We start from the raw sequence: 13,289 nt of genomic DNA, 5'->3' as shown, positions 1-13,289 counted from the left end.
GTACAGTTCAGGAGGGGGGCTGCTCTCTTGCCCCCCCTCTTTTCCTGCGGCCTGCCAGGTTGCGTGCTCGGACAAGGATCTGGTATGGATTTTTGGGGGTACCCCACGCCATTTTTTTAAAAATTTTGGCTCGGGGTTCCCCTTAAAATCCATACCAGACCTGAAGGGTCTGGTATAGTTTTTGAGGGGGACCCCACACCATTTTTTTTAAAACTTTGGCCGGGGTTCCCCTTAATATCCATACCAGACCTGAAGGGCCTGGTATGGAATTTAGGGGGACCCCCATGACATTTTTTTTTAAATTTTGGTTCGGGGTTCCCCTGTGGGGAACTTTTATGTGTATTGTCAGACCGGTAATTCATTAATAGCCGCGAGTAGTTTTAAATGACTTTTTTTCCTTTGAAATGTCGTTTTGCAGTCAGACTGTTCAAAACACGGGAAGCATGCGCCCCTTTACAGGCATACTATGGACACCCCCAGGTACGAAATTTAAAGGAATATTACACTTTTATTGTTTCACTTTAAGCATTATTAAAATCACTGCTCCCGAAAAAAACGGCCGTTTTTAAAACTTTTTTTTGCATTGATCCATCTCCCCTGGGACAGGACCCAGGTCCCAAACACTTTTTATGACAATACCATGCATATAAGCCTTTAAAATTAGCACTTTTGATTTCTCCCATAGACTTTTAAAGGGTGTTCCGCGGCTTTCGAATTTGCCGCGAAAACACCCCTAATTGTTTGCTGTTCGGCGAACTGGCGAACAGCCGATGTTCGAGTCGCACATGAGTTCGACTCGAACTCAAAGCTAATCCCTAATTGTGACCAATTTAGCCCCAGAGTGTTGTAAAATGTGTTTTGAAATGTATTGTTCTTATATAAATTCAGGGACTACATTGTTTTTTTCTTTTACCTTAGACCTCTCCCTCTCTCTCCTCCTCTCTTTCACTTTCTGTGTCTCTCATTCCCTTCCCCCACCACCATTTGCCTCTTTGCCATAATTATACTGTAAATGCTTTATGAATGAAGGACAGGCGGATGAATGAATGGTCCATCTCCTTCATTTATAGAGTGTTTTCATTCATGGAAGCTATAGTACAGCTTCCATTTTATGAATGGAGGCATGAGGCAGAAAGAAAAGGTATAGCTGGCACTCTAGATGAATGACTTTGAGAGGTCCCTGGGCTTTATTAACCCCCACAGTACTGGAATATTATTGCTGCAGAGTGCATAAGGAAGGTCCAGAGTAGAAAGGATTGACAGCTCTCACCAACGCAGGGGATGTTTTGGATTAAACATAAGAACCGTCACTTGTGCTAATTGTTTTTTTTATGTTTTTCCTGAACTTAGGCTTTAAAGTAGAAAAAAGTAATATGGTTGCCTTATATGTAATGATTCTATCATTCTTTAACAATTGTTTCCACCATGGGATTGAACCCTTCAAAAAAGTTTTGCACTCATTTTAGGACTAAATCAATATTTCATTCACTACCGTACTTCCATTTCGGTCCTTTTCTGGTACTTTTTGTTCACATGTACAATTTTGTTTTGTTAGAAAATGTCTTAGACCCCCCAAACATTATATTTTTTTTTTCGCAGAGGCCCAAGAGAATAAATTGGGGGGTTTAAAAAAATTTGTGTCAAAATGTCACACAGTATTTGCGCAGCGGCGGTTTAACCACCTCAATACTGGGCACTTAAACCCCCTTCATGCCCAGGCCATTTTTCAGCTTTCAGCGCTGTCGCACTTTGAATGACAATTGTACAGTCATATAACACTGTGCCCAAATTAAATTTTTATAATTTTTTTTTTCCGCACAAATAGAGCTTTCTTTTGGTGGTATTTGATCACCAGTTTAGCTCGATATGTATTCGTCTACATATTTTTGGTAAAAAAAAAATCACAATAGGTGTATATTGATTTGTTTGCTCAAAAGTTATAGCGTCTACAAAATAGGGGATAGATTTATGGCATTTTCATTATTATTTGTTTTTTACTAGTAATGGCGGTGATCTGCGATTTTTATTGTGACTGCGATATTGCGGCGGACATATCAGACACTTTTGACACTATTTTGGGACCATTCACATTTATACAGCGATAAGTGCTATAAAAATGCACTGATTACTGTATGAATGTCACTGGCAGGGAAGGGGTTAACACTAGGGGGCGATCAAGGGGTTAACCTTACCTGTGAGGGGAGGGGACTCACAAGGGTAGGAGACCGATCGGTGTTCCTCTGTACTGGGAACACACCATCGTCCTCCTCTCACCTGACAGGACGTGGAGGGTGGCGGGTGGCAAATAGTTAACAGCAATTTTTTGGAGAAAAATACACTTTTTTGAAAATTAATGCAAAAAAACACAATATATAACAAAATTTTTTTGTAAAATATAAAAGATGAAGTTACACCAAGTAAAAAGACACCAAACATGTCACGCTTACAAATTGCGCACACTCGTGCAATGGTGACAAGCACTGTATATTTTACTATCCATAGGCAATGTTTTAAAAGCCCCTACCAATTTGCTGGAATTACTGCCCATGATCTGATGTTTGCGGTAATACCTCATGTGTGGGACAATCGCTGTTTGCGTACGTGCGGGACCAAAGCATGTCTTCACCTTTGCGTGCAAGCACGGGAGGACGGGGCACTTAAATTTTTTTTTTTTTTTTACACTGTTGCTTTAATTTTTTTGTATCACTTTTATTGCTGCCAAAAGATATGTAAACAACCTTGTGACAGCAATAGGCATGAGAGAGGTGCTCTTTATGGAGAGCTCTGGTATCTATAAGACCCCAAATCCCTCCTCTGCACTTAAAAGCATTCAAAACACCAAGATCTGTGTTTTTCAATCCTTTTGATTTTTAAAAAATGGCGCCAGTTTCTGAGTAAACCGAAAGTGATAGGAATGCTTCTGGGTTACTATTGCAAACAGCCAATCAACATTCCAGATAACATCTCAGTATAACCACTGAATGTCCAGCGACTTACCGGTAGTGGTTGAAATGGAATGATATCTGGGCTAAGGGTGGGCCAAATTTTTCCCATTCATTCCTATGTTCGATTGGAGCTGAACGTTATATATAATGTTGTCAATCACAGCCAGTGAGCCAATGAGGAGAAAGCAGGGTGCAGAGTTGTGCCTTGTACTATGTGTGAATGGACAATGTCCATCCACAGGAGTGAGACTCTGGAGTGAGGTTTGCTAATGGGGCACTCAGTAGGGGGGAGGAGCCAGGACCACCAACAGAGGGCCCAAAAAGAAGAGCTTTTTCTGGCCTGGCTGGCCAGAAAGGGGGGACAAGCATGGAGCCCCCTGAACTATACCAAAGCAACATGCCCTTAACATATGGGGGTACCTTGCCCGGGGGACATCCTGGCAAAGCACCTTGTCCCCTTGTTGATGATGACAAGGGCTTTTTCCCCCACACACCTGGCCCTGTGGTCTTGGGACCCTCACAACTACCAGGTCAGAGTTGAAGGGTAGAGGTCCTTTTCTTCATATGTACCCTCATACAGTTGGTTCCCTCCTCTTTTTATGATGTGCCTTTTCCTCATAAAAATTGGGACAATGTACTCTGGCAGGATGGTCCCCACCAGCAAGGTCCCCCCCCATGTTGAAGACATGTGGCCTGATGTGGTTCAGGAGGGGGGGCACACGCTTACTCCCCTGTCCTGGACACCCAGACTACATGCTTGGATAATGCTCTTATGTTTTTTGGGGGCAAACCACACATTTTATTTCTTGATATTTATGTGGGGTTCATTCTTAAATCCATACTAGATCTGATGATTCTGGTATGTTATTTGGGGGACCTCATTTTTTGGGGGCATTGTATGGGACCCCCCTTAAAATGTATGCCAGACCTGAAGGGCCTGTTACAAATGATGGTGGATCCCTACATCATTTTGTGTGTGTGTGGGTGTTCCCCATGAAAATCTATACCAGGCCCTCATCTAGGATAAGGATCTGATATAGTTGAATAGAATCTCTGGCAGCTTTGTTTATACACAGAACAAAGCCTCGGTAACTGTCATTTTGATGGCAATTTGAACACACTTTTTTCTTTGTAAATGCCAGTTTTGATGTAGAAGATTGTACATTGTACAGATGCATCACTTCACAGTTAGGGTCAGGGATCCCCCAGGCACGCTATTTAAATGAATTTTGCAATTTTATTGTTTTAATTTTTGTTTTTCTGTCGGCATTTTCGACGGACTTAGATATAGAGCCTGTTTTAAATTTTTCCATCGGAAATGCCGACTGAGTTTTGCCCGATGCAAAGTCCAGCCGTGTATACGCCGCATAATAGTCTAAAAAATGTCCAGAACTGTTTTTTTTTTTTATCATTTGACTCCCCTTGACTTCAATGGGGTTTGGATTTGGCACCCAAAGTTTGCTCACATCCCCCAAACTGCTTGAACCGAACCCAGGTCATTACTAGTAATAGCAGAAAATGTGTGTTTGCTAAACTCTGTTCTTGCTGAAAGGAATTATTGTTTTTAAGCATTTTAAAGGACCAATTCTATGATCAACCATTCACTTTTTGCTAGATGTATGAGCAGCATTAAAGAGTAACTCCACTTTTGTTTAGAGGAAAAAACAATCCCCTTTGGGTAATTAATGTACATTGAATGATTTTAACAAACGTTATTGCAAATGCCTACCTGTTTATGCGCTAAAGAAAAAAGCTGCTTGATTATGTAAATTTGCACAGTGAATGTGAATGGGAGTGACTTTTTCATTATTAGTCAGTTGAAGCATCTGCAGAAGTCTAATGAGGAAAGCTGCAGGGTCTGTATACCTTTAGAAGTATTTAGCCATTTGAGAGTATCTCACCAAAAATGAAATTTTTGTTTCAGAGGATGCTTAAAATCTGACTTGTATCTTAGTGCAGACTTCTGTAAAAAATCAGCAAGCCAGTCACATAAGTAGAAAGTGACATTTTTGGGGGGCGTTCTGTATACCGTCTATGTATGGAACATCTACAGGTTGCCAAATTGCATTGAACTTTACAGAAAATTACAGCGGCTTCATTACAATATAACTTGTGTAGCAATTGTATATGCTGTGTTATCATTATTATTTTTTTAATTTCCTATATATTTTTTACTATTTTCCTATACCCTTTAAGGTCCCCTTCACGCCTTAACATGCTTTGTGATGTGTTACATGCATGTCAATGTGCATTGTGTCACATGTTAATGTTGTGGTAAGCCAACCTATACCTTTAGAAAGCAGCACACTGCCATGTGCAGCGTATGCATTGTCGGGCACTACAGTGGGGACGTGTGATGTGCTACCGTAACTCTGTGTTGGGATACCATCTTTATTCCATTTTTCATTTTTTTGTTGTTTACTTCGAGGGTCAGATGAAGCTGTAAAAGATGTAAGAAATAATGGTTAGCTATTCAAAATATAATATATACACATACATAATTATATATGACAAAGGCTAAAATAATTTCATAATGCATTTTACCCAGTGCATGCTCCCGTGGTCTTTTAGAACTGTGTTCAGGGAAATCCACCTCTAAAAACAGAAAACACATCAGTTATTCATCCCTTAAAGGACATAAGAGGGGCTGAATAACCAATATACTTGTTATTTTGCAATTTGTGGGGGGAGGATATAATTTTATCTTCCTGGAGGGGATCCAATATTATTAGGGACAATTCCAGGAGAGAAACCAAATTAATTTACACATTGAAATCTTTACATCCGGGTGGTTTAAATGCTGAAATAGGTTTAAATTGTTTCATTAGTGATATCTAGAGTTCCACTTAAAGTGGAAATGTATTTATAACTTGATAAAAAATAATGTTCTTTAGCAAGGAACATGCATTTCACATGAATAATTATGCCACCAAAATGAGTGTGTGCTGTAAATTGCCACCAGCATTGCTCCTGTTTCTTCTTGCTGGAGGCTGCCATTTTCCTTGTCAAATGTGTTTATTGTTTTGAATAAAATAAAGGAGAACAATCTGAATTTTACAAAGATTGTGGTACATATTCAAAGGGTAACAAACTAAAAAGCACCTTGTCCCCTTGTTGATGATGACAAGGGCTTTTTCCCCCACACACCTGGCCCTGTGGTCTTGGGACCCTCACAACTACCAGGTCAGAGTTGAAGGGTAGAGGTCCTTTTCTTCATATGTACCCTCATACAGTTGGTTCCCTCCTCTTTTTATGATGTGCCTTTTCCTCATAGAAATTGGGACAATGTACTCTGCCAGGATGGTCCCCACCAGCAAGGTCCCCCCCATGTTGAAGACATGTGGCCTGATGTGGTTCAGGAGGGGGGGCACACGCTTGCTCCCCTGTCCTGGACAGCCAGGCTGCATGCTTGGATAATGCTCTTATGTTTTTTTGGGACAAACCACACATTTTATTTCTTGATATTTATGTGGGGTTCATTCTTAAATCCATACTAGATCTGATGATTCTGGTATGTTATTTGGGGGACCTCATTTTTTGGGGGCGTTGTATGGGACCCACCTTAAAATGTATGCCAGACCTGAAGGGCCTGTTACAAATGATAGTGGATCCCTACATCATTTTGTGTGTGTGTGGGTGTTCCCCATGAAAATCTATACCAGGCCCTCATCTAGGAAAAGGATCTGATATAGTTGAATAGAATGTCTGGCAGCTTTGTTTATACACAGAACAAAGCCTCGGTAACTGTCATTTTGATGGCAATTTGAACACACTTTTTTCTTTGTAGATGTCAATTTTGATGTAGAAAGTGGTACATTGCACAGATGCATCACTTCACAGTTAGGGTCAGGGATCCCCCAGGCACGCTATTTAAATTAATTTTGCAATTTTATTGTTTTAATTAAAGTATTCACTAAAATCATTGCTCCCAGCCAAACAGTTTTTTTTTGTTTTGTTTTTTTGTGGCTTTCGTATATGTACCTCTGAGCAGTGCCCACTTCTTTCCCATGTTATTTTTTGACAGTCCATTGCCTAATAGTCTAAAAAATGGCCAGAACAGTTTTTTTTACCGTTTGACTCCCCTTGACTTCAATGGGGTTTAGATTTGGCACCCAAAGTTTGCTCACATCCCCCAAACTGCTTAAACTGAACCCAGGTCATTACTACCCTGTTTCCCTGAAAATAAGACCTAGCGTGATTGTCGGTGATGGCTGCAATATAAGCCCTACCCCCCAAATAAGCCCTACCCTGTTTCCCCGAAAATAAGCCCTACCCTGAAAATAAGACCTACAAGGACTTTAACTATGGCTTATTTGGGGGGTAGGGCTTATATTGCAGCCATCACCGACAATCACGCTAGGTCTTATTTTCGGGGAAACAGGGTAGTAATGGCAGAAAATGTGTGTTTGCTAAACTCTGTTCTTGCTGAAAGGAATTATTGTTTTTAAGCATTTTAAAGGACCAATTCTATGATCAACCGTTCACTTTTTGCTAGACGTATGAGCAGCATTAAAGAGTAACTCCACTTATTTTTAGAGGAAAAAACAATCCCCTTTGGGTAATTAATGTACATTGAATGATTTTAACAAACGTTATTGCAAATTCCTACCTGTTTATGCTCTAAAGAAAAAAGCTGTTTGTTTGGTTATGTAAATTTGCACAGTGGATGTTAATGGGAGTGACTTTTTCACTATTAGTCAGTTGAAGCATCTGCAGAAGTCTAATGAGGAAAGCTGCAGGGTCTGTATACCTTTAGAAGTATTTAGCCATTTGAGAGTATCTCACCAAAAATGAAATTTTTGTTTCAGAGGGTGCTTAAAATCTGACTTGTATCTTAGTGCAGACTTCTGTAAAAAATCAGTGAGCCAATCACTCAAGCAGAAAGTGAAATTTTTGGGGGGTGTTCTGTATACCAACTATGTATGGAACATCTACAGGTTGCCATATTGCATTGAACTTTACAGAAAATTACAGCGGCTGCAAATAGAAAAGGAATTTTTAATAATATTGAATTACAACATAACTTGTGTAGCAATTGTATATGCTGTGTTATCATTATTATTTTTTTAATTTCCTATATTTTTTTTTACTGTTTTCCTATAGTCTTTAAGGTCCCCTTCACACCTTAACATGCTTTGTGGTGTGTTACATGCATGTCAATATGCATTGTGTCACATGTTAATGTTGTGGTAAGTCAACCTATACCTTTTGAAAGCAGCACACTGCCATGTGCAGCGTATGCATTGTGGGGCACTACAGTGGGGACGTGTGATCTGCTACTGTAACTCTGTGTTGGGATGACATCTTTATTCCATTTTTCATTTTGTTGTTTACTTCGAGGGTCAGATGAAGCTGTAAAAGATGTAAGAAATAATGGTTAGCTATTTAAAATATAATATATACATATATATAATTATATATGACAAAGGCTAAAATAATTTCATAATGCATTTTACCCAGTGCATGCTCCCGTGGTCTTTTAGAACTGTGTTCAGGGAAATCCACCTCTAAAAACAGAAAACACATCAGTTATTCATCCCTTAAAGGACATAAGAGGGGCTGAATAACCAATATACTTGTTATTTTGCAATTTGTGGGGGGGAGGATATAATTTTACCTTCCTGGAGGGGATCCAATATTATTAGGGACAATTCCAGGAGAGAAACCAAATTAATTTACACATTGAAATCTTTACATCCTGGTGGTTTAAATGCTGAAATAGGTTTAAAATGTTTCATTAGTGATATCTAGAGTTCCACTTAAAGTGGAAATGTATTCATAACTTGATAAAAAATAATGTTCTTTAGCAAGGAACATGCATTTCACATGAATAATTATGCCACCAAAATGAGTGTGTGCTGTAAATTGCCACCAGCATTGCTCCTGTTTCTTCTTGCTGGAGGCTGCCATTTTCCTTGTCAAATGTGTTTATTGTTTTGAATAAAATAAAGGAGAACAATCTGAATTTTACAAAGATTGTGGTACATATTCAAAGGGTAACAAACTAAAAAGCACCTTTCCCCCTTTTTGATGATGACAAGGGCTTTTTCCCCCACACACCTGGCCCTGTGGTCTTGGGACCCTCACAACTACCAGGTCAGAGTTGAAGGGTAGAGGTCCTTTTCCTCATATGTACCCTCATACAGTTGGTTCCCTCCTCTTTTAATGATGTGCCTTTTCCTCATAAAAATTGGGACAATGTACTCTGCCAGGATGGTCCCCACCAGCAAGGTCCTCCTCCATGTTGAAGACATGTGGCCTGATGTGGTTCAGGAGGGGGGGCACACGCTTGCTCCCCTGTCCTGGACAGCCAGGCTGCTTGCTTGGATAATGCTCTTATGTTTTTTTGGGGAAAACCACACATTTTATTTCTTGATATTTATGTGGGGTTCATTCTTAAATCCATACTAGATCTAATGATTCTGGTATGTTATTTGGGGGACCCCATTTTTGTTGGCGTTGTATGGGACCCCCCTTAAAATGTATGCCAGACCTAAAGGGCCTGTTACAAATGATGGTGGATCCCCACATCATTTTGTGTGTGTGTGGGTGTTCCCCATGAAAATCTATACCAGGCCCTCATCTAGGATAAGGATCTGATATAGTTGAATAGAATCTCTGGCAGCTTTGTTTATACACAGAACAAAGCCTCGGTAACTGTCATTTTGATGGCAATTTGAACACACTTTTTTCTTTGTAAATGTCAGTTTTGATGTAGAAGGTTGTACATTGTACAGATGCATCACTTCACAGTTAGAGTCAGGGATCCCCCAGGCACGCTATTTAAATGAATTTTGCAATTTTATTGTTTTAATTAAAGTATTCACTAAAATCATTGCTCCCAGCCAAACTGTTTTTTTTTGGGGGTATTCGTATATGTTCCTCTGAGCAGTGCCCAGTTCTTCCCCATGTTATTTTTTGACAGTCCATTGCCTAATAGTCTAAAAAATGACCAGAACAGTTTTTTTTTACCGTTTTGACTCCCCTTGACTTCAATGGGGTTTGGATTTGGCACCCAAAGTTTGCTCACATCCCCCAAACTGCTTAAACTGAACCCAGGTCATTACTAGTAATAGCAGAAAATGTGTGTTTGCTAAACTCTGTTCTTGCTGAAAGGAATTATTGTTTTTAAGCATTTTAAAGGACCAATTCTATGATCAACCGTTCACTTTTTGCTACATATATGAGCAGCATTAAAGAGTAACTCCACTTTTGTTTAGAGGAAAAAACAATCCCCTTTGGGTAATTAATGTACATTGAATGATTTTAACAAATGTTATTGCAAATGCCTACCTGTTTATGCTCTAAATAAAAAAGCTGTTTGGTTGTGTCAATTTGCACAGTGAATGTGAATGGGAGTGACTTTTTCATTATTAGTCAGTTGAAGCATCTGCAGAAGTCTGATGAGAGAAGCTGCAGGGTCTGTATACCCTTAGAAGTAATTGGCCCTTTGAGAGTATCTCACCAAAAATGAAATTTTTGTTTCAGAGGATGCCTAAAATCTGAATCTTAGTGCAGACTTCTGTAAAAAATCAGTGAGCCAATCACTCAAGCAGAAAGTGAAATTTTTGGGGGGCGTTCTGTATACCAACTATGTATGGAACATCTACAGGTTGCCATATTGCATTGAACTTTACAGAAAATTACAGCGGCTGCAAATAGAAAAGGAATTTTTAATAATATTGAATTACAATATAACTTGTGTAGCAATTGAATATGCTGTGTTATCATTATTATTTTTTTAATTTCCTATATTTTTTTTTTACTGTTTTCCTATAGTCTTTAAGGTCCCCTTCACACTTTAACATGCTTTGTGGTGTGTTACATGCATGTCAATGTGCATTGTGTCACATGTTAATGTTGTGGTAAGTCAACCTATACCTTTTGAAAGCAGCACACTGCCATGTGCAGCGTATGCATTGTGGGGCACTACAGTGGGGACGTGTGATGTGCTACTGTAACTCTGTGTTGGGATGCCATCTTTATTCCATTTTTCATTTTTTTGTTGTTTACTTCGAGGGTCAGATGAAGCTGTAAAAGATGTAAGAAATAATGGTTAGCTTTTTAAAATATAATATATACACATATATAATTATATATGACAAAGGCTAAAATAATTTCATAATGCATTTTACCCAGTGCATGCTCCCGTGGTCTTTTATAACTGTGTTCAGGGAAATCCACCTCTAAAAATAGAAAACACATCAGTTATTCATCCCTTAAAGGACATAAGAGGGGCTGAATAACCAATATACTTGTTATTTTGCAATTTGTGGAGGGGGGATATGATTTTACCTTCCTGGAGGGGATCCAATATTATTAGGGACAATTCCAGGAGAGAAACCAAATTAATTTACACATTGAAATCTTTACATCCGGGTGGTTTAAATGCTGAAATAGGTTTAAATTGTTTCATTAGTGATAACTAGAGTTCATCTTAAAGTGGAAATGTATTCATAACTTGATAAAAAATTATGTTCTTTAGCAAGGAACATGCAATTCACATGAATAATTATGCCACCAAAATGAGTGTGTGTTGTAAATTGCCACCAGCATTGCTCCTGTTTCTTCTTGCTGGAGGCTGCCATTTTCCTTGTCAAATTTGTTTATTGTTTTGAATAAAATAAAGGAGAACAATCTGAATTTTACAAAGATTGGGGTACATATTCAAAGGGTAACAAACTAATTACTTAAATTAGAAAGAGAGAATTAAAATTAAAATGCAATATCGCACTATGGGGGTTATTTACGAAAGGCAACTCCACTTTGCACTAAAAGTGCAAACTACAAGTGCAAAGTGCACTTGAAATTGCACTGAAAGTGCACTTGGAAGTGCAGTCGCTGTATATCTGAGGGGTAGATCCCAAATGAGAGGAAGCTCTGCTGATTTTATTATCCAATCATGTGCAAGCTAAAATGCTGTTTTTTATTTTCCTAAGAGCCCTTACACACTGGGGCAGTTTGCAGGCGCTATTGCGCTAATAATAGCGCCTGCAAACCGCCCCGAAAGTGCCGCTGCTTTCATCCCAGTGTGAAAGCCCCGAGGGCTTGCACACTGGAGCGATGCGCTGGCAGGACGGTAAAAAAAGTCCTGCCAGCAGCATCTTCAGAGCGGTGAAGGAGCGGTGTGTATACCGCTCCTTTACCGCTCCTGCCCATTGAAATCAATGGGACGGCGCGGCTATACCGCCGGCAATGCGCCTCTGCAGAGGCGCTTTGCGGTGGTATTTAACCCTTTCGCGGCCGCTAGCGGGGGGTAAAACCGCCCCGCTAGCGGCCGCATACCGACGGTAAAACGCCGCTAATAATAGCGGCGTTTTACCGCCGACGCCGCCCCCTGCCCCAGTGTGCAAGGGCTCTTATCATGTCCCCCTCGGATCTACAGCGACTGCACTTCCAAGTGCACTTTCAGTGCAATTTCAAGTGCACTTTGCACTTGTAGTTTGCACTTGTAGTGCAAAATGGATTTGCCTTTCGTAAATAACCCCCTATATAAGCATCAAATAGACCGTCAAAGTCAAATGTCGAAAATATCATATAATTGAAAAGAAAGGTAGATTGTTGACTGTCAGTCTAGTTTAAAACCACGGTGATTAATAAATAAGTAAAGCAAAAGTACATTTCAATGGGTATGGAGAACAACCCTGTGAGTACCACATAAGAACTGATAAAAGGGAAAGGGTCATGAAAAAGGAGTAAGAGAATAGAAGAAGTAAAGAAAAGGGAAAAAATACAGCAGGAGTAAAGGGTAAATTTGATAGAGGTAGTGCGGATTCAACTGAATGAAGGTTGATGAAAGGATAAATTAAGTATTATTGCCATGGCAATAATAAAGTGTCATCAAAGTCTGGAGGTAAACAATGTTTAACCACTTCAGCCTCGAAAGGATTTAACCCCTTAATGTCCAGGCCATTTTTTGCGATACGGCACTGCGTCGCTTTATCTGACAATTGCGCGGTCGCAACATTTATGTGCTTTTTTTCACACAAATAGGGGGGGGCAAGAGAGCCCACTCCTGAACCGTACCAGGCCACATGCCCTCAACATGGGGGGGATGCTTTGGAGTCACCCCCAAAGACCTGAGGGGCCTGGTAATGGACTGGGAGGGAACCCATGCCATTTTTTTTAATGAGTTTTATCTATATTGCCAAGACCCTAAAATTCATTACAGTTGCGATCAGTTTTAAATGACTTTTTTTCCTTTAGAAATGTCATTTTACTGTGGTATTGTTCTAAACATGGGAAAAATGTGCCACTTTACAGGCATACTATAGACACCCCGCAGGCACAACATTTAAAGGAATATTAAATTTTTATTGTTTTACTTTAAGCATTATTAAAATC

General features: G+C 39.6%; 1 protein-coding gene across 2 annotated transcripts in view; it reads right to left on the bottom strand.

The window, feature by feature from the left end:
* Nucleotides 1–5,131: 5,131 nt before the first annotated feature.
* The window catches only part of LOC141148291 (uncharacterized), a 48,698-nt gene continuing 40,540 nt past the window's right edge, over nucleotides 5,132–13,289 (bottom strand). The window contains exons 7-12 of one of the 2 annotated variants that reach the window (XM_073635583.1): nucleotides 11,081–11,131; nucleotides 10,827–10,976; nucleotides 8,402–8,452; nucleotides 8,151–8,297; nucleotides 5,490–5,540; nucleotides 5,132–5,385 (exon numbers count right to left, since the gene is read on the bottom strand). In XM_073635583.1, the coding sequence (XP_073491684.1) occupies nucleotides 5,156–5,385; nucleotides 5,490–5,540; nucleotides 8,151–8,297; nucleotides 8,402–8,452; nucleotides 10,827–10,976; nucleotides 11,081–11,131 (680 nt within the window). In that variant the 3' untranslated portion in view covers nucleotides 5,132–5,155. The remainder of the gene's footprint in view (nucleotides 5,386–5,489; nucleotides 5,541–8,150; nucleotides 8,298–8,401; nucleotides 8,453–10,826; nucleotides 10,977–11,080; nucleotides 11,132–13,289) is intronic. The other variant, XM_073635584.1, reaches the window with a different exon arrangement.

Source organism: Aquarana catesbeiana, linkage group LG06 (assembly GCF_042186555.1).
Source record: "Aquarana catesbeiana isolate 2022-GZ linkage group LG06, ASM4218655v1, whole genome shotgun sequence".
Lineage (NCBI taxonomy): Eukaryota > Metazoa > Chordata > Amphibia > Anura > Ranidae > Aquarana > Aquarana catesbeiana.
This window is presented reverse-complemented; position numbering and strand designations above follow the sequence as displayed.